Source organism: Sitodiplosis mosellana, unplaced genomic scaffold (assembly GCF_009176505.1).
Source record: "Sitodiplosis mosellana isolate CC-2019 unplaced genomic scaffold, AAFC_SMos_1.0 Smas_scaffold_1, whole genome shotgun sequence".
Classification (NCBI taxonomy): Eukaryota; Metazoa; Arthropoda; class Insecta; order Diptera; family Cecidomyiidae; genus Sitodiplosis; species Sitodiplosis mosellana.
In genome coordinates this window covers 5,516,426-5,537,997 of record NW_022595244.1, presented here as the reverse complement: position 1 = coordinate 5,537,997, position 21,572 = coordinate 5,516,426, and the positions used below count along the sequence as shown (strand labels likewise).

Genomic DNA, 21,572 nt, shown 5'->3' with positions numbered 1-21,572 from the left:
ATAGAACAGTTCGATCCAACGGTCTGTGTTGCTGAGCAAAGAACGTGACAAACGTTCATATTGATTTTACCGAAAAGCCATATCACAACGACAGAGAGAGCGCTAGGCTGTGAATCATCGCCCGAAAGGCGTGTGTGTGAGTGCGTGTGTATTTGGCACTCTGACACTCACACAGGCGTATCACGCGCGCTCATCGAACGAGCGAGAAGCCATCACGAGATTGCGTGTGTCTCGGTGTGTATATGAACAGGAGGGAAAGAGAGACAGGGACGGAGAGAGAGAGAGAGCGAGCACACACGAAGCTCAGTGTGAGTAATACGAGATACAAACTTTGGAACAGTGTAAAATACAGTCGTCGACCATTCAAATCGCTCTCTCGCGCATTCTGTGTGTTCTTCTCAGTGAGTAACGATATTTCAAAGCAATTTTCAATTCGGTATTCATCGCTGTTGTGTTAAGAGAATAGATTGTGTGCTGTGCCCGTTGTCTGGATAATTTTTTCGTGGTTACAAATTTTTTAAAATCGAAAAACATCAACGATGTCGGAACGTGAAAATAATGTTTACAAAGCTAAATTGGCTGAACAAGCTGAACGTTACGATGGTGAGTTGATATTTTTTGGGAATTTCGTGTAGTTTTCGGGAAAATCGCGTTGAAAGATCAAACAAGCGAAAAATTAATTTTTTTTCTGTTGGTTTCATACGTATGTATTATATGCGTCGAATGATGCAAACGCAACCATGGGAACAATTTTTGTTCGCGCTTCGTTCCCTACAATTCAAAAAAAAAAAGAAAAAAAAAGATGAAAATCAAAATGTCTTCGACAAAAGAAAGAAATATACATTCTTTAGCAGCAGCAACAACAACACACAAAAAAAATTCATAGTTCCTATAAATACGTAAATGGTGATTTTTGGTTTTTCCATACAATACTCTTTTTTTTTCCTTGTGACAATGAAAGAAAAAAAAGCCGCTAAATTTTTTTGCCCATACCAATTTTTGGACTTGCTTGCTATTGTTGTGCATAATTCGTAGAAAATGTTCATAGTGTGAGTGTGACAAACGAAACGAATTTTTGAAATTAAAAATGCGACGAAATAAAATGTTAACGAATAACGTACGATTGGAATGATGCTAAAATGGTTGTAAATGGCGGCGGTGCTGTACAATTTTTTTTTACTGTTCGTATATACACACATATCAGTTTTCTCTGTATTTGCTTCTTTCGACTTCTCTCCGTTCCACACACACAAACACATACGCATACGCATACACAACTACAATCACAGCCGACGACGGCTCTGTTGTTGCCGTCTGGAGAATAAGTGCTAATTTTCAATGGGGGGAAAAAAAGGCGAGAATTTTCTTTTCGCCTCGACATTTTCTGACGAGAAATGTTTGGCATTCGAATTTTGTATTTAAATCAAGTTTTAAACAATTGATTTCGATTTTTTTCGCCGTGTCAAAAAACAGTCAATTGTTTAATTCTTCATCGTCAATTTTTCAATTGATTTCGCAGACGTAGAAACCGACTAACAAGTCACACACAAAAAATGAAGCAAACCCATACATGCATCATCATTCCACATACATCTACTGCGTTGAATCATTGACGTTTTATGCGAATTTGAACGAAAAAACGGAACTATTTAACACATTCTGAAAATATTCATAATGAATTTTTGATATTTCCAAAGAAACGACACACAGAAAACACTTCACATGTATCATGTCGTATGAAATCAATGGAAAAACTTGGAATTCATAGTATGCGAAAGAGACAGAGATAAACCAAGAGAAAGGAAGAACAAAAAAGGAAGGAAAAAGCACCGTCGCTATGAATTGCTTTAAGGCGTATGGCATTGTGTGCGTTGATTTGTGTGAGCGTATTAGTTGAAGTTGGATGGCATCGCCGCTTACGCCAAAAAGAACACGGAATGAATGTAACATGTAGACGATCGATGCGCCATACATACGCTTTTATCTATATATATATTTGTATATATGCATACATGCTCTTTGCTGCCATTTTTTTTCCAACCGACGTTCGAATTCACGTGAAATGTACACGGGTCTGTGTGTATGAAGAAGAGAGAAGAAGAGAGAAAAAGAACGCCCGTGGTCGTTCAACGTCTCCTTGGATTCATTCCTCACAATTCGAGAATCTATCAACATTGACAATCAAACAATGAGTACACAACAATAAGAGAACAGAGAGAAGAAAAATAAGTGAATCTGTCCACACAGCTCCACAGTGGATGGATTAAAAATGCCACGAAAAACAATCATGTCCAAACAAAAAGCATAATTCAAATGGTTATTCATTTTTTCCCGCTCTCTGTGTCCGTTGTCGCCATCATCGTCATACCTTTTGTGATTTGAAGCGGATTAAGTGGCCGCTATGTGGTCTCTCTATCAACAATTTTACCTTTGTCGTTTGATCCATTAAAAAAGTCCTTTTATTGAGTCCATCCGCATTTAGCCAAACACCACTTCTAATGTACATCCACCCGCCGATAGAATTCATCGACGAGCAGCACAACAGCAAGGAAATAGCATTTTCGCTTTTCCATCGCATAAATTCTGTGTGCTCTCTTGTCATATACATGCATTGTAGATTCAATTATTTTCCTTTTTTTGGCGAATAAATTGAATTACATTCGCATCACAAAGCATCTTCCTGTGTGTTGTGTGTACACAAACACACTCACACGCTATTGCTGTTGGAGCCGACGTTGAGCACCACCGATTGTTGCTGAGCGAAGAGCCATGGTTAAAATGCGGTGCGTCGTTGCCGATGGCAAATATCAAGTATTCGACATGAAAAATTACTTCGATTTTTACATTTTAGCTTAATATCTTTTGCACATTACGTTTACACGTTTCATTTTTTTTTGTTCGCTTTTTTTTCCCTGCAGATGGCTGGCTCTCATTCACTCGCTCGCTCTATCTCACTCCTTTTATCGTCAAATTATTTGCCATAAATATTGTTACAATATTTTTTTGTTGTGTTATCGTAATTGTTGTTGTTGCTGCTGCTATTCAAGCGGCAGATCGGTTGTTTTATGAATGTTCTCTACTGCGCAATGCATACGCATACAGTCATACAGCGACCATATTATTTCCCCTGTCGTCAACATTATTTGTTTAAATATTTGTTTGATGAGTAAGCGAGAAAAAATAAAACAATTCGCTAGAACAATCCTGTGAACAACAGCACCGAATAATAGTTACATTGTTGTTTGCGTATTAGATGGATATATCGAGATATTGTTGATGCTACGTGAGAATGGCTTTGTCAAGCACAATTATCGTCCATATCTCGCATTGACATTATTTGGCTGTTAATAATGATTTAGATTGATATATTTGCCGAACAAGGTTAAATGAAATATAATCTGATATTCACAGTTCGATCGCGGCCGTTCAGTTTGAGACGTATGTTTTTTTCCCCATTGTTGTTGTTCTCTTGCTTTCGGACATTTTCTATTTTTACCACTACTATAAATCCAATTGCAGCGACTAAGCGGAATAAAAAGCGTAGCCGAACGCCTACGTCACACATGTGTGCACGACAAACGACCATGTATTATTCCATTGCTTAGTCATATGAAAAAACCATCAATATTTCGGGCTAAATACTAAATCATCTTGCGATTTATGGAAACGGAATAGAAAAAATGACAAAAAAAACTCTTCGCCGCATATGCCGGCTGCACCACGCACCCAGAAACATTGACAAATGTCGTTAACAAAATTGCGCTCAAAGCAAAAAAAAAATCAATTGTAATCGGCTGACAGTCAAATAAAACCGGTTCATGAAAATTCATTGATAAAAGTGCTACCGTCTCTCGTGCACTTGTTTGAAAAGCGCACATTGAAATTCGCTTCGGCATTTTTTTTCTCTCATTGCTACTCCTCTTGTGTGTCTTTCTTCCATTGGTATTATACATGTAAATGTCATTCAATTGTGGTGCCATGTGAACATTTGCTATTCAAATATATTTTTATTTCATTCGAATGATTCAGTGGAGTCACCGTCCCAAATCAACAATTAAAATGCCGTATCAAACCCTTTCTCTCGTCGCATAATTTTTACACTTCAGAGAGGGAAAAAAAACCGTGCGGAAATCTGTTCCGAAATGGTGAAATATACTCAGTCAGGAGCACAGAAAAAAAGGCGTGACATGGCGATGTGTCGAATGATGATTCAAAGATCGCATAAAATCGTGTGCTTTCAATGTGTGTTTTTATCACGTTCGCGGCATTTGGTGTTCGAGAAATTCCAAGTCGTTCGTTTTTTTTTCTCTGCATTTATTTCACCATGTCACATACAAATGCTATCGCCTGACACACACAGCCATGCAATTCAATTGAAATTGCTCTTCGGTTCACCACTACATTGGCCATTAGCTTTGAAGTTCAGGAATAGTGATTCAATCTAGTGGTTCGCCAATATCACCTTTATACCAATGCTTTTGCTCGTATCGAATATTATGCGAATAAACACGCACACCGACATCATACCACACTCACACATGGGTGCAAATTGGCGAACAGAGAAAGAGAAACACCATGCCAAGTTTTAACCAAAGATAAAAAGAAAGAACGTCATCGTGCACATGCGAGTTTTGCAAATACGCTTCAAAAGCGTATGCTATTGTATATCGGTTCACATCGATACGAGTGTGTCTCTTTATTTCTCTGTATGTATTTGTGTGCCTCGTCTCACATTGAACCGTCTAGCACTCATACATGCTTGCGCCGTTTGCGAGTCTCTCGGATTCGAAAAAATACATGGGTAAAAAAATATAAGCGTAAAGCGTCTCTTTCAACTGACAGGCAACAAGGAGAAAGAGAGAGTTCAACATTCGATGGCTTTGCGAGTCGCGCAATATTCTAGCATATTCGGCAAAGCCACATACAAACACACAACAAGAGTCATTCGGTTAAATCGATTCGGAACATATAATGTGCACAAATACACTCGCAATGATACATACATAATATATTTCGCATAAGAAATGAAATGGCTTTCTGTCTCATTTCCACGTTGCGTGTCTCTGTTCGCTGTTGGCTGCTGCTGTTGGTACGCTACAATTGCGGTTATTTCTATTTCTTTTTCGAACCGAAACAATAGTTTGTTCAATTTTCTCGAACGAGATGCCATTTGAAAATTGCAAATTGAGATGGGATTTGGTATGTTGTGTCTCGTGTCAAAAATTCCATTAAATTCAACGGCCACTATGCTCGATTGTGTCGACATGCCCATATGGCTGTGTGCATGAGTGTCTCTCCCTCTCTGTCTCTCTGTGTATGTGTGTTTGTGCGCGCAAGATGTGCACAGAACAAGCCACACATACAGGACATACACACAGTGTGCTGAAATCTGCCAAATGGCCGAACGCGTTTTTTTTTTGAGGATGAAATAATGGTGTTTCGATGATGAAACGATAGCATAACCAATTTGCGCAGTGTTTTGTCGCTATGGACGGAACCCAATTGAATTGTTGTTGCATGTACTCATCATGAAGAGAAGCAGGCAAAACTCAAGCGGAGGGAATTAAGAACAAAAATACAAATTAGCGGTCAAACAGCGTCCATATATATATATATTTATATATTTTAATCGATTGACTTGCGTACCAAAAAACGGACAAAAAACAACAAAAACTCGACTTATCAGAAATAAACCTTCAATACGAATATGTATATCGTTTATCCATTAACGCCACATCGTTTTTATCCATCCATTGATACATGATTTTTGCATTTTCATACATGTATATATCGAATATCGCATGCCGTTCTTCAAATGATAGCCCATAACCTCCTGCCGATTTCGCCATGGTATTCGATCCATTTCGCTAAATTGATGCGGCATATTTTTCGTCCAATCACTTTTTCCACGTCGAATCGTCTACCCAACCAAAGGATTAATTGAGAGAGCTACCACGGTTCGAAAATCAACCAAAGAAGAAAAAAAACTGCGCTGAATTACCAAACGATAAGCTAAATAGCGAATCATCAAACTAAATACTTGCAACGCAATATGATTTGCGTTTTGATAAGAAACATTGAAATGGTATAATAAAAAAAGAACTTTTTTGCCCCGTAAATATTGTTCGATACCGTTACCGTGCAAATCAATGATATGAAAAAGAAGAGAAAAAAAATACACTGAGTAAGCGGCAAAGCGGCCTTTTTACCGTGAATTTCGGCACTAAGTGTGGATTTGATCGCGTTTGAACTGAATGAAACTAAAAAATCGATAAATGAATGCGATAGCGTGTACAAGTGTACACTGTACACAATTCCCAAGTTCGAAGTACACATATAGTTAGTTACCGTAGTGTCGGCGCGGCTGTTGTATCGTTGTTGCTTCGATATAGAAAATTTCCTCTATAATAATATTATGTTGCGATTTGGCATTCTCCGTTGCACAAAATACGATGAACCGAACGAAACGAACCCGTCAGACCCATCCATTCGACAAGCTCACACAAATTTACACACTTCACCACATCATGGCATCGGAAAAATTTGTACAAACTTGTGTCTCTGATTCAATGCTCGTGCGCAATGACTGCTCAAAGTGTGGTGCTGTTGCTGTCGTGTGCTGCTGCTGCTGTTGTCGCTTTTATCGTCTTTTCTGATTGCCTTCGAAAAGAAATGCGTTTTTCCGTCTTTCATTGCAAAATCAAATGAAAAATGCGATTTACACAAAAGCAACAAAAAAACCCTTAAAGGGACTTTGAGTGGATTCCATTCATAGTAGTACACAAGGTTGATTCACATGGAAAAGAGTTTAATCTGGACTTCTAAATTGAATAGGTCGCATCTCTTTGTTCATACTGAAAATTAAATAATCCTTTCTCAAAAGCTGATGACAATATTTGAAGAAAGCATTTGCTTTCGTTCATTTGAAAAGAAGTGGCCGAAATTGAGAAAAAAATACAACAAAACAATCAAATATGACTGATTTGAACGAACCAAAGAAAAAGGTTACACGATTCGTGAATCGATTGATTCTTCTTGGCAATGGCTTTGATTAATCTGGCGATTTGCTGTAGACATGTGTAACGGATCATTTACCACGACAATTCAGCGGATATTCGATTCCAATTTACGATCGACAGACACATCCCTTTCGCTTGAAATACGAGCCAAAAACGAAATAAAATGATTGGATTAATTATGAAGAATGGAACAACAAAATATCGCGCAAAAAAAAATATATACAACAACTCAATTGTGTTTCGATTTTGATCTATGTTGACTAACCAATAAAAAATGAGCAAGAACGGCAGCAGTCTGTCGCTGAGACACGATACTATGGCTTTCGTTACATGAACAAAAATACGATAAAAAAAGAACGCAAACATTTGTTTGAAGCGAACAAAAGGTTTCGCTTCGACAATTCCGTCTGCTGATTTCTATCGGTACAAATCGTAGAATAAAGTGCTCTCTTTTTTTAAAGAGACCCATTTTCTTGATCTTTTATTCTCCTTTCTCTCTCTCTCTCGGTTATTCTGTGTGTGTGCTAGTTGAATGCATATATGCCAGCCACTCAAAAGAAAGCACTGAACGAGAGAAGAGAACAACGGATTAAAAAGAAGCAATAGGTCCGTGCAAACAGTAACGGTTTGTGACGCAACGAACGAATTTCAATGATAAATTCGTCGGAAAAGATGCAAAGTGCAAGCGACCACTAATGATTACAGTTAGCGGCTTAGCAACACAGCTGCGAGTGTGTTCATTCAATTGTTTCAATTCATTATGGCCCGTGTATGCTCCGAAAAAAGTGGCGCTGACTTGTGCTCTTTTATTTTACTTTCATGAACTACCTTCTTGATTTTCCCCATGTACTTTTTTCTGTTTTTTTCCTCTCTCACTCTCACTGTGTAACTGCATTTGGAATGTGTGTCTGTGTGATGCAGAATGCTAAGCTTATGTCATTATAGTTTTACATTTTCGATATGTTATTAATATGTTAATAACCAAAATATCGGAAAATTTCTAATAACTCAAACATAAAATATTATTAGATTAATAAGATTTTACGATATTATTAACATATTATCTTATTATTAATAAGATAATCTTATTAAAATATTAATAAGAAAATCGCATTTTATTAACCAATTTTTTTCGGTCCAAATGTTGAATTTTTCTTCACAAATTTTTTCAAAGTTTCATACTAAAAACATGTCAAATATTGTCAGATGTAGTTTTCTTCAAGATTCCGTCGTCTGACGATATTTGAAATGTTTTTAGTATGAAACTTTGAAAAAAAAATTGAAGAAAAATTCAACATTTGGACCGAAAAAATTTTTTTGGTTAATAAAATCTGATTTTCTTATTAATATTTTCATAAGATTATCTTATTAATAATAAGATAAAATGTTAATAATATCGTAGAATCTTATTAATCTAATAATATGTTATGTTTGAGTTATTAACGCCCCGTTAATAATATGTTAATAATTAATAACATTAGTATGTTAATGCCTGTAAATCTATATATGTCATTCAACAGTGGTGTCAGTCAATTCAAATTTCTGTTTTTTCTTCTACTGTTCCACCGTACTCTCCATGCAAATGAGTGCAATGAAGCGCAAAACAAATTTGCCGGTCAATTTTAATAAATTTTTGAAATGACTGAAGTTTGTGCTTGGCTCACGCCTCGAAAAGGACAGGGGATTACTACAGAAAGAAAAAAGCGTCACAACTGACTTGATGGAAGTGATGCTTGAATGACATTCACTAAATTGTCATTGTAAAATTATTTTTCAATTTCGATTCGAAGCTTGTTTTCATCAGAATGTCTAAATTAAAATTGTTGTATACACAATTGTTCCATCGATTCAATATCTCGTGCAAACAAACAATTCATTTGATATAGTCGACTGACGAGAAATTTATAATACGATTCTCATCTGTGAGCAAACAAATTGAAATTTCGCTTATTTTCATGAACGAAATAAAAACCATTGGGCAAAGTGTAGCTACCTTTTTGTTTTTATTTAGTACAAAGCGTAGAAAGTTGAACACAACGACCGGGCTCAAACATAAACAATTACACAGAGAGAGAGACACGTATTCGGTCACACGTAAATACCCAAAGTCGAAGTGGATCCCAATTCAATATTTATTTTCGGGCACTTTAAATGACATAATAGCAAAAAATCGCTTATGCGTAACATTCCATCGGTTCACATCGGCATGAGAGGAAGATCGTGTGCCGATTTTACGTTGTTGTTGTGATTGTACGATTTATTTTTCACATATGAAGCGAGAGAGACAAATCTGTGAATGCGCAGCATAGAATAGGATTTAGGTTGGTGACATTTGGAAAAATCGTATATTGAACCGGCGAATTGCCAACCAAAATGACGCTCTCACTGCGGATATTAAAGTCGAATGGAAATGAGCAGAGAAGGAAAAAAACTTTCCGAAAAACGACCGTAGTAATAATAAATGATGCGGAAAGATGGGTCACTCATCATTCTCTCTGCGTTGTGCGTCGCTCTATCTCTCATATTCGTCTCATATTACACAGCACGAGCACATACACTCACTGTTCACAGCGTATGCGAACATTTGGCGCATGGCTGTGTGGGTGCCCTGTTTTAATTTATTTGCTGGCGAAAGAAAAACATGTGACGCGTTTAAAAGAACAATGAACTTTTTACATTTATCAAAAAATAAATGTCGTCTCGTGATTTCGTTGCGCCAATGTTCTCTCGTTCGTTCGCTTGCTCGCTCTCTCGGTGTACTTACTGTTTGCGATTTCTTCGACTTGACTCGCGACTATCGAGGCTTTCGTTCAATTGGGCAATAACTTCAAGTATTTTGTTTCTTCGAACTGAAATCGAAATTGAAAATAGAACCGTTGAAAACAAAAAGTTACGCGAAGTTGGTAATTACAATTTTCCGACTACGACGACGATGACAGCGGCGGCGCCGTTATCGTCGATTTTGACATTTACAGCTTTCATACGGGTTTCACAATGGATTAAGTATTTATGATGTTGTGATTCACGCGAAGCTAGAGAAAAAGTGTTTAAAATATTGAAATGGTGTGTCCTTCATTGACTGGTTAACCTGTAGAGTTGGATTAGTTCGATGACTCACCGTTCATTCACATTTCCACCGGAATACTCAAAATTATCGATTTTCTAGCGTTATTTCGTATCGAGCACAAACGACGCACATTCCAACACAAATGCAAAACAATTGAAAACAGCGCCAGCTTCAAGCAAAAAACTCTTTCTGTACATACGTTAACCATCCTTTTTCTGTAAATGTCGCAGTTCATATCGATGAATAATAATAATTATTACCGCATAAAAGCGGAACAAAATGTAAACCAATGAACTAAAGGGAGAGAGAGCGCGACAGCTCTAAATGCTCTGCAAATGACGAGCATTCGTGGAATGAAAAATATAAAATAGCAATTCAAATAATTCGTCTAATTGCCAAACCGACGACACATTTCCCAACAATATTGCGTGACATGCTCTTCATATGCTCTGGTGTGTAGCTGTGGTTGAACTCTGTTGCTGCTGCGGTGGTCGGGTTATATCGGCAGTTGACAGCCACAAAACATACAACACAAACCCATAATATCAAACCATTTCAACGATTTTCATGGGCATTAGAAAACCCAACTTCAAAACTCATGAAAAAGTATGAAATAAAAATATTTTCACTCTATTATGGTCTAAACATCCGTTATTCTCAAATGAACGTGTGTTCATTGTATAATTTTTTTTCCATTCTTGTATTTTCTGCCCCTCGTGTGTGTATGCATGTTTGGTTGGTTCTATTCTTTCTCTGTCGTTCTTTCTATTCTCTGGTGTGTGCCAAGTGAATTTCATTGCCTACGAATCGATTGTATTTTACTCGTTGAATTGCCATTACGTGCTTTTCCGGTTCATTTTCCATATTCGAATGAACGCTTTTTGCTTCTACTGCATTTCCTATTCTGTTTCGAAGCTCATGAAAGATACTCACATCTATACGCTATGTATGTACGTACGTACGTATATATTTATAAAACCCCGAAACGTGTGTATGGCTATATGGTGAAACCATAAACAAATGCTAAATTGTTTTCGATGGGTTAGTCGATATTTTTAATTTCAATGGCATTCAACAGAATACACGTACTGAATTCCAGCTCAAATAATTGGCCGTTTGAAATTTAATAAAAAACTGTTGACAAACACACAAACACACGAATACACATGCACATACACTGATAATGAACGTGCGATATATAATATATCAGGCGGAGTCGGTGCCGCTTTCGATATAGTAACAATCTTTTTTTTTATTCACTTTCATATCTTGGTTGTGTGTTTGATTGTCATTCGCAAATTGTCTATCTGTACGCAAATCAATTGCGTAATTGAACGACATTGTGAAATTAGGTCTCCAATTTCATCGTAAACAATTATTTCTCACGCAAAAGCCTTTATTTTCCTCATATCAACTGTACCAGCACAAATTAAATCGCATATATAAACTGAATATACATTTTTATTGAACGCTCGTTCGCTCGCTTGTCTTCAACCTCATACGATGGCAAAATGTATGTAATTTTCAACTGTTAGCAAATTTCCGCAAATATCGCGTATCGAGCGCGAAAACCGATTAATCCCCATAATCTCACAAATTGTTTGATCAATTTAGAAATAAATCCAAATGTCAACCGGATTTGTGCACTTATACTTGTTCGACTTTTTGGTCAAATAATATTTGCTCATAATAGAATTGTCGAATATGCAAAAGTGCTAGATAAAGCCGACGATGTTGGCCGAACTCTCAACCATTGCTGCACCACAAATTCCATTGGTGTACCACACTGATTAGAGTGCGACAGTCGAATTCCATTTGGGAAATCGATTTTTCGTGTCCTTCCAACAAAAACAACATACTACAAGAAATAAAAGGTGAATAAAACTATTTATCGTAGCAAAGAAGCGAAGGTAATCGATAAACGGGATTGGTTGACGACCCTTCGAGAGCTTTTAAACTCGGTATCTCTCTTTCTCGTTTTCTTTCTCTATGTTTTTGTCTTACTTTAGTTAAAAATAAATGGAGAGAGAGAGAGAGAGATGCTTCGATATATTTACGAAATGACCTTTGGCTTGATTCGGTTCGACCTGGAAATGCAATATAGCTATTGACTTTGCACCGTAACTTGTTTGGTTAGATTGGTAATTTATTTGCTAATCAATGTCTAGCCGAATCAAAACAGGTGCTAGATCAAATGGACTCTAAACCATTGCTGCGTCTAAAGCGAATGTAGGCGCATCACACTGAATGGAGACCAACAACGTAGCATTTATCATGCGACGTCTAATTTAGCCGGCAATCAATCGATTAAACGGCAATTATATCAATCAACTAATATCACATTTTCGCCCCGCCGCTCATTAACTAATGAGCTCAAAAACATAACTCTCTTTCTCCATCCCTCTCTTTCGCTTTCTTCTTTTCGCCGTATGTCTCACATAGTCGCGGCTAATTAGCCAGAACATATAAGTAACATATATACTAAGTTGCAAAGAAATTGAATTATTTATCAACACCGCAAAACCGACCACTTAGTAACTAAATTCTTACTTTTATGACGCAACTTTAACACCGTGTGCATACTTGAACGACTGACGATATAGACGGAATTCCGTACGTCAGCATGCCACCGCATGAAATGACAATTTTTTCGTTCAGTGTACAAACAAATCTCCAGGGGAAAACGAAGAAGAAAAAGCCGAAGACGCTTTTGCTGAAATGGGACTTGAAATAAGTGCAGTTGTTGCATTAGATACCCACTTTTCATTCTGCTTCTTCACTTAGCCGTCATGTGTTTTTTTCTAGAATATACCATAAATTGTGGGAAAAAGAATGAAAAACCCTATAAAAATGGCGCTGGCAGTAAAAGTGCCAATTATCGAAGCGTTTCGTTTCCCATCTATTCTTTGTTTTGCCACTTCGAGGATGAGTTTGTGTTCACGTTGTCGAAATTATAACTTTTTTCCCTTTCAGCTTTTATTAGTTTGTCGCGCGTGATTTATGCCTTATTCCATACAAACATATAAAACAGATTGTTGGAGCGCGTGCATGCACACGATTAAATCACTAGTAATTCAGTCGTACACTTAAAAAAAAGTGGCAAGGCTTTTTTCGCTTTTGGCTTGTTATTGTATTGTATTTTGACTCAGTCGAACGGATAACAAGTTGACGAGCATTTACTCTGTGTGTGAACGTAAATACATTGATAAGAATATTTTCCGTTAATTGTGCTCTAACCGCCACTGCCATTGCAATCAATGTCACACAACGACGGCGACGGTGACCACGATACATTCATAGTTTTGCGCACGGTAAGAACTAGACTTATCGAATTATGAGTGACATTTGCATTGCATGCACATGTAATGATCAAATATTTAGCACTGAAAATACGAAAAATGACACACAAACGACACACACACACACACGGCATAAAACAAAAACGTAAAGTAAGTCGAGCGTAATTTGTTCGGATTTGTTGTTGTCGTTGCTGCTGTTCGTTCACCAGCCGTTGACTGATTCGCGGTCACATCGCAAATGCTAATTCATGCACAGCCAATTGGATTTGTATATAATCAGTACAAATATTGAATAATTTAACATTGTGCTGTGAATTTTGCGGATTAAATTTGGGTCTCAATTTTGTGTTTATTTAAAGTCACTTTCAATTTTTCGGTGCTTTTTTTGCGCTTTTGCGTTTGCTATTGTTGTTGATTGGTTGACAAATATAACGTTTTTTTCCACACCAATTTCGTATGTGCGTCATTACTTTAGCTTTTATGTTGTCCGCCTCCAGTTCCGATTACAATTCTCACTTCGAATGTTTGATACAGAAAAATAAGTCGAACGAGAATAAAAGGGACTTATTTTCTGTGACGTATACAGCAGCAGCCCAGCACAAAGCACAAATCATTTTCTTTTTACCGAAAAAATCAATAAACATTGGCAACTTTGATGATCTGCGATTGATGTGGTCGCATTGGTGCGCAGAAAATCCCATAAATCTCGCCCCAGCTCTTGTCAATTTCCTTTCTCGGTTCATACAGCGGAGAACAAAAGTGGGAGAGTGAGTGAGTGAAAGAGAAACCCAATACGATGTACAAAATGAACTCGCACAGTTTTTATTTTATCCTAAAATCCATCTTGCCTCAAGCTAAAAATAACATTTAACTTCCATTTAGCAAAATGTTGGCTTGCTCATACACATCCACTTCGTTCGATATAGATAGATTGGCAAGAACATATCTCTCTCTCTCAGGCTCTTCTCTCTTACTTTTGCATAAACTTCTCCGTGTGTGCTCTCGATACGATGCGATGACGATAGACACCGAAAGAGGGATAAAACACTACAACAACAGGAAATATATTGCGTTGCGATTTTGCGACGAACAATGATTGAAAGTGGATGTTAGTCTATGTAGAAAATCGAGCCATCTTTGATACTTGATTAACGAATGAATCCGTTCAAGCATCGACCCGATGACTGCTTGCCTATCTCATGAACTAACACTGCAAAATCTTCTTCATCATAATCAGTGGCAGTGTATCAACATTTACATTCTCTTTCTCTGCTCGTTCCAATTTCACAATTGAATCCAACCGCAAGCAAATACCAAGACATTTGTCGAAAATATATTCCATTTTAATTATATTCATGTAAATTGAACAGGCAAAAGAAACATTGCAACCGAAAGCCCCAGATAAGTTTCTCTCTCTCTCTCTCGGCCGCATGAAATTCATCATTTTAATTACTGCGGAGGAAAACGATTTTCCTGTTTAGAAAACTTCATCTATACCATAACCGAAACGAGCTAACAACGGATTTTAATCAGCGCACACAAGAAAATGAGCGAAACACTTGATGAGAACAATTTTGTTTGTCAAAATCTTGAACGCTTTGCCTGTTGCTTGTGATGGTTGTGTATTATTTCTCACCTGTAAAACAACTCGGGTGTCGCCTCGAAAACAAGTTGCAATTTGTAGCAAAAGTAAATGTTTCCTCCCTATTGCGGCCGTCCTTTGTCACAAGGCAATATAAAACATTGTGCTTTGGTCTGTTTCTGTGTGTCTGTGGGTATGAAATCGGGACAAAGATTTATGGTTCTGTTGAAATGGGTACGAGTGACGCTTTTAAGATATGATAAGTAAATAAATTGTAGATGATATAAAATATTTGCCCGTGAGCTCATGTTCTCCCTTTCTTTATTCCCTACATCTCGCCCACGCTCAGGTGTTCTACAAGTGTTCGAGTCGACAACGCTGCCATACATTATATATTCACATACTTTTCACCTTCATTTCGAAACAAACAAATGTAACGAATTTGTTCTCCTTTTTATTCTCAGAAGGAATTGTCTTTCCAGCACAGCGTTCGTCAACGTCATCGTTGTCGTACAACGCTGTCACTTAATTAATTTACATAAAGTCATTTATAACTCGATGGCGAGATACAAAGAGAGAGATAGAGGCAGAGTGAAGCTATGTCGTCGTCATCGCCGTTGCTCCAAGGTCTATATTTTTCTCTATGAGCACCGAGAGAATTTTTGTCTATTTATCACAAAACAAAGAGTTTTGCTTTGGCAAATATTTCTAATTGAATAGTCAAGGCAATCGTTGAGTTTATGAAGCGCAGCGCAGGCATAGAGTGTGACAACGAAACGGCTCGTAAGCACACCAGCTTCTTCGAAACTCGATTTTTTCACCTTTTTTTTCTTCCTTCTCTGTGTGTATTACGTTAAACTTGAGAATCGACCGACCGACCGACCGATGCAACGACAGCACAATAAAGACAGAGAGTGGAACAAGTTAAATGAAGAGAGCAAAAAAACTTCGGCAAAAGCCGCAGCCTTTTGCAATGTAAGCCACATTTCAAAGCCAGAGCAACCGAATGGGGAAAAAAGGTTAAAAAAACGAGGGAATAAAAATGAAGAAAAACCAGTTAAAACAATAAAAGAGAAAGAGAGCGAGAGAGAGAGAGAAAGAAATGTGCGCGGTCGGAGTTCATTAGAGCCATTTGTATTTTTGCTGTTCTGTCACTGTGAAGCATATTTATGGCATTTGCGTTTGCCGCTCGTACAATACATTGTCCGTTGTCGTCCAGAATGCCACTGGAAAACTTGCCCAACTGTAACCGCCGTTTTGCCGCACACACACACACACAGAGAGAGAGAGAGAGGGAGAGAGAGAAAAGGCAGCAAATCCAACTAGAACATCCAACTAACCACACGAAATACAAAAATCAACAGCAACAACGAAAAAATGGTGCAGATGAAATATGATTTAATGTTTCATATTTTTTCTTTCTCCACATTGCATTGTGTTTATCTGTTTTAATTTGCATAATATTTATTCAGTTTGCTAAGGACGTTATACTCTTTGCCATCATATCATTTTATAACAACCAAGTAATAATAACTTTTTGAATGAAAAAAATGCCATCTTCGTGTCGCTCAGCTATACACACATAGAAGAGAGAACAGCAGCAAAAGCGACAGCATCATCATCATCATGATCATCCCATCGAATTGAATAAAGTATTGTTTGCGCCGCACCATCGTGGCCGCACAGAGATATGACTAAGAGCACAAGCGCTTATCAATTTTGCTGTGACTGAGCGAAGAAACGCGCGCGCTCACGCTTGTGAGAATAGCTAGCAGACGAACGAAAAAAAATAAGAAAACGAACACAACAAATACAACAAGCAAACAGCGCGAAACGAAATAAGTGCAAAATAACACACAGAAAAAAATCGCTTGTAAAGAAGGAATGAAAGAAGAGCGCGAGAGAGAGAAGAAAGAGTGGAATGAGTGTGAGGTGCGCGCGAGCGTTCGCGCGACAATTCCCTCACACAAATATGTAATAGAAGGTACCGAAATGACTTTTTGCGAACAAGTGTAATGCGGGCAAAAGAGAGCGAATGAAATGACAGCGGGCAACAAGAATAGAAGGAAAAAACAATATGTAGCTCTAACGACCGAGTAACGAACAAGCGAAAGAGTCGCAACAGCACACAAAACGAAACGAGAAAGGAACGAGAGAAAAAAAGCAACTCAACAGCAGAAGCGCACATACACGCAAACACATTTCAGTGTTCTATTCTATATGTATCGAACTATGAGCTTCGGAATCTATGCGTGTGTATTTGTTTCGCTTAGCGACAGCGAACCCATATTCAATATTGAGTTGGCGCACTAACTTGAATTACAGCTTCAACTCCGCGTATGTTCATTCGATTCGGTTTTTCGGTGTGTTTGTTTTTATTCCCTTTTTTGCATTTGCTTTTGATTTCTTCTTTTTTTGTCCATATAAAAACCGAACAATTTTATTGAAAACAAAATTACAAGCACGCAATCTAAGCTCCCTCTCTCTCGCTCGCTCTCTTTAAATATTCAGATTATTTTCCCTTCATCCGTCTATTCTTAATTCATTTGTTGTTGTTGTTGTTTTTTTTTCTATTCTAACGGTTGAACTCATGATGATGATCTAATGGAATGTATAAACTTAGAAAAGTATATTTAAAAAAATTTCGCCAAGTCTCAATTTCTCACTCTCTATCTATCCACTGGCTGGAATAGATGAGATTACTCAGAGTTTTACTACTTAATATTTTCGCCTTGTCGTCGTTGTCGGTGCGCTCTTTTGTATGGAAGGTGAAAATATTGTGTGTTTTTTTAAACGAAATTTCGAAGCGTTAATATGCGCACACGCGCTTCCTATCTTTCTTCCATCTGTGATTCTGTCTCTTATGCTATGAATAGTGGTCTCTTTCTGACGGGCGTGATGACTCACGCCAAACGTCACGAGAACTTTATTGCTAACAACTACAGATTAATGTTGTCCTGTCTACAACAGCGCTTGTAAACGTTCGAGTGATAATGACTAGCAAGTTGATGGTTAGCCACAGCAATATACTCAAACATCACTAATGCTCAAGCGTAAAAAATCTATGAAAAATATGGTCGTATGTTTTTTTTCATCGACCTTTTCTTTCATCGACCCCATCCAATTCTGTATGCACATATTTATGAATTCATTAACAATATTATTGCTATTTGCTAATGACACTTAGTTTTATGTGTGTCATTTTCGATATTTTCGACTGTGGTCGTCATCGTCGTCAAATTTATGAAATTAATTCCGTACGGAAGAAGGCCAGTTCCTTTGAACTCGCATGAAATTCTCCTGGCCTCTGGCTTGATACCCGCTTCGCTTGTTTGATGGAAATGCGAATTATATTTTCCTCACATCTTTTATTTTTGCCTTCATAATTTTTGATCCACTTAGACTGGTGGTTGTGTCATAGATTTTAATGAATTTCTTTTCTTCATCTTTTGTTTCCGCTCCATTTAGAAATGGTTGAAGCCATGAAGAAGGTTGCTTCACTCGACGTGGAATTGACAGTTGAAGAGCGAAACCTCTTGTCGGTAGCCTACAAAAATGTCATCGGTGCTCGTCGTGCATCATGGAGAATCATTTCATCCATTGAACAAAAAGAAGAGAACAAGGTTTGTATGGCAATCATATTCAGTAATCACAAGTGTCCATTTTTTTTTATTGCGAATCTTAGCTAATAGGATGTATGCTCATACCGTGTATGTATGCATGTTTTATTTTCTTTATAGGGAGCCGAAGAGAAAATCGAAATGATCAAAAACTACCGTGGTCAAGTGGAGAAGGAGTTGCGTGACATCTGCTCAGACATTTTGAATGTTTTGGAAAAACATTTGATTCCATGCGCTGGTACCGGCGAAAGCAAAGTCTTTTACTACAAAATGAAGGGTGATTACCACCGTTATTTGGCTGAATTCGCCACCGGCACCGACCGCAAAGATGCCGCCGAAAATTCACTAGTTGCATACAAGGCTGCTAGCGATATTGCGATGACTGATCTTCCACCAACACACCCAATTCGGCTTGGTCTTGCTCTCAATTTCTCGGTGAGTTTTTCCGATTCGAAACAATTCTTCGAAACGAAGTTTATTTTCGGATGAATATTTAATTTTGATAAAAGTTTATTTTTGGATAAAATTTTGGGTTTTTGGCCGATAGTTTATTTTAGAGATAAGACCTATTTTTACATTTCCGGAGTCGGTAATTTGACTAATGGTGTTGGTTTTCGGTTTTGTTTCGGGAAAACAAATAGGTATTCTACTATGAAATCTTGAACTCTCCGGACCGTGCCTGCCGATTAGCTAAAGCAGCATTCGACGACGCCATCGCTGAGTTAGATACCCTAAGTGAAGAAAGCTACAAAGACTCCACCCTCATCATGCAACTGCTAAGAGACAATCTCACACTATGGACATCGGATATGCAAGGCGATGGTTTGTATTCAATTCAGTTTAACTTCACATTACAGAAGAAAAAAAGAAGAGCCAATCTCAAATTTCAATCGAACTAATGCATTTCGTACGTTTCTGTGTTCTGTATTGCAGGTGAAGGTGAACAAAAGGAACAAATTCAAGATGTAGAAGACCAAGATGTATCATAATTTACACAACTATCCTCATCTAAACAGTAAACAAGAAAAAAAACAAAAACACACATCCTCTTCACAAAACAATTTTCAACACAAATTCAGCAAAAGTAAACCAATCATTTAAGAAAGCGTTTAGTAAACTCAAAAAAAAGAAGAAAATGAAAACACGGCATGAACTCTATCAAATGAAAATAGAAGAAGCATTTTCAAAATAAAACCATACAAAAAACATAGAAAACAATTACAGTTTTTTTTTAAATTTCTTTACATTTAAAACCAACAACAAGAACAACACAAAATGAAAAAAAAATCACAAAAAAGGAAGGGATTAAGAAAAAAAATCATTTTAAAAATCACAAAAAATATTAATAACGATTATTTACATTGTGAAGCGTGTGTGAAAAGTAAAAGAGAAGCATCTAATTTTAAGGAAAGTAATTAAAAAAAAATGAAAAAAATGAAAGAATATATAAGCTAAGGTAAACATAAATTATGATTATGTATTGTTTTGTCAGTAAAGAGTTAAACAAGCAACAACAACAACCGTAAAAGAAAAGGAAAAGAAAAGAAAAAACCAGAAACAAATAGAACTTCAGTATCAAACACCATTTTACACTTGCAGAAATGGCAGCAGTAGGCAATAAACAATTCCGAATGAAAAAAAAAACTCTTCTGATGGCCCATTTTTTAGTCAATGTGCAATGCATATTTTTCTGCATTGAAAATTCCATTTGACATACATTTTGTTTGTTTATTATTTTTTTGTTTTCTTTTTTAAAACGCATTGGTGCATCCACTGAGACACGAATCACTACTACTTTATATACTATTTCAGAATGGGCTAGCCACCAACGCTTGTATGCGTTGTTTGATTGCCATTTAGCCCGTCATTCATGCAACCAAATCACAAAGAACAAAACTCCTCACAAATGCCACTACACATCCCACACAATACAAAACGCTCATTCATAATTCTACTTTTTGTTTATCTGAACAAAGAAATTGCACATTTTTTTAATTGATTTTATTCTCTTTTTTTTCTCTTTGGAATTATTATTAAAAGTGAAAATAAAATTAAATGAAAAAAAAAACCAAACACAAACACAAAAGCAAATCCTTTTATATTCTGTTTGTGCGCTATTAACTCCCCAACCTTCGAAAATTTCTGAGTGTAGATTTTCGGTGTGCTTTGAATACACACCTTGAACGCAGCTTAACAAAAAAAAATATAGATATTTATACACTTTATCTAGATCATGATATCAGACGGACAAGTAATTAAAGAAAACAAAATGAGAAAAAAAATCATAGACATTTTTTTCGGTGTAATATTCGATATGTGCTTTTGGAATCGTTGGCGTCATCGAATGAGCGGACTGTAAATAATCAATATTTTAGATCTCTATCATAATGAAAGATCTCCCAAATCCAGCGACGGCGTATTACACGTTTTCTTTCCATCGAACTGGCCCCAAAAAAAAGTCTTCTCATTCTTTGTCACCGGTCGCTTCCGAAAGCTAGTTTCTCTCTTTCTCTTTAAGTTGGGAATTCATTTCGATTTCACTTTTCACGACAACAACAGCAAAACATGAAAACAAATGCTTTTCTTTCGCACAGTGAATAAATATAAAACAAAAACCATGAGTATTTTTTGTCAGACCTTCTTACAAGATTCAAAAAAAAAAACAAACAAAAAAGTATAGAGAATAAGAAATGAGAAAAAAAATGCTATATGAATTCATTTATTAGTAGATATTTACTTGAGCTAAAGACCGAGATACATAGAACATGCATCAGCTACAAGAAAAAAGGAAATTTGTTTCATTGAAAAGCAGAAATCATAAACACACACCCACATTCACAGCAACAATGTAATATTATTTAAATATTATCGAGGTAAATTTAATAATAATAATATTAAATAACAATAAATATGAAAAAAAAACAAAAGCCAAAAAATGTCGTGTCACCAGTTATTTTGTGAACGTTCTTCTTTCTCAGCAGTGGA

General features: G+C 36.8%; 1 protein-coding gene across 1 annotated transcript; it reads left to right on the top strand.

The window, feature by feature from the left end:
* The first annotated feature begins 97 nt into the window (after positions 1–97).
* LOC129574723 (14-3-3 protein epsilon) lies at positions 98–20,660 on the top strand. The gene is made up of 5 exons (XM_055457104.1): positions 98–603; positions 18,436–18,590; positions 18,708–19,022; positions 19,229–19,409; positions 19,521–20,660. The coding sequence occupies exons 1-5, from the start codon at positions 540–542 to the stop codon at positions 19,574–19,576; spliced, it is 771 nt and encodes a 256-aa protein (XP_055313079.1). The 5' UTR covers positions 98–539; the 3' UTR covers positions 19,577–20,660.
* Positions 20,661–21,572: the final 912 nt, after the last annotated feature.

Bases quoted from the DNA above. Each gene is read 5' to 3' on its own strand.
- LOC129574723 (XM_055457104.1), top strand. From the start codon at position 540: ATGTCGGAACGTGAAAATAATGTTTACAAAGCTAAATTGGCTGAACAA. The intron at 604-18,435 runs GTGAGTTGATAT...CGCTCCATTTAG, and splicing joins ACAAGCTGAACGTTACGATG to AAATGGTTGAAGCCATGAAG. The intron at 19,023-19,228 runs GTGAGTTTTTCC...GAAAACAAATAG, and splicing joins GTCTTGCTCTCAATTTCTCG to GTATTCTACTATGAAATCTT.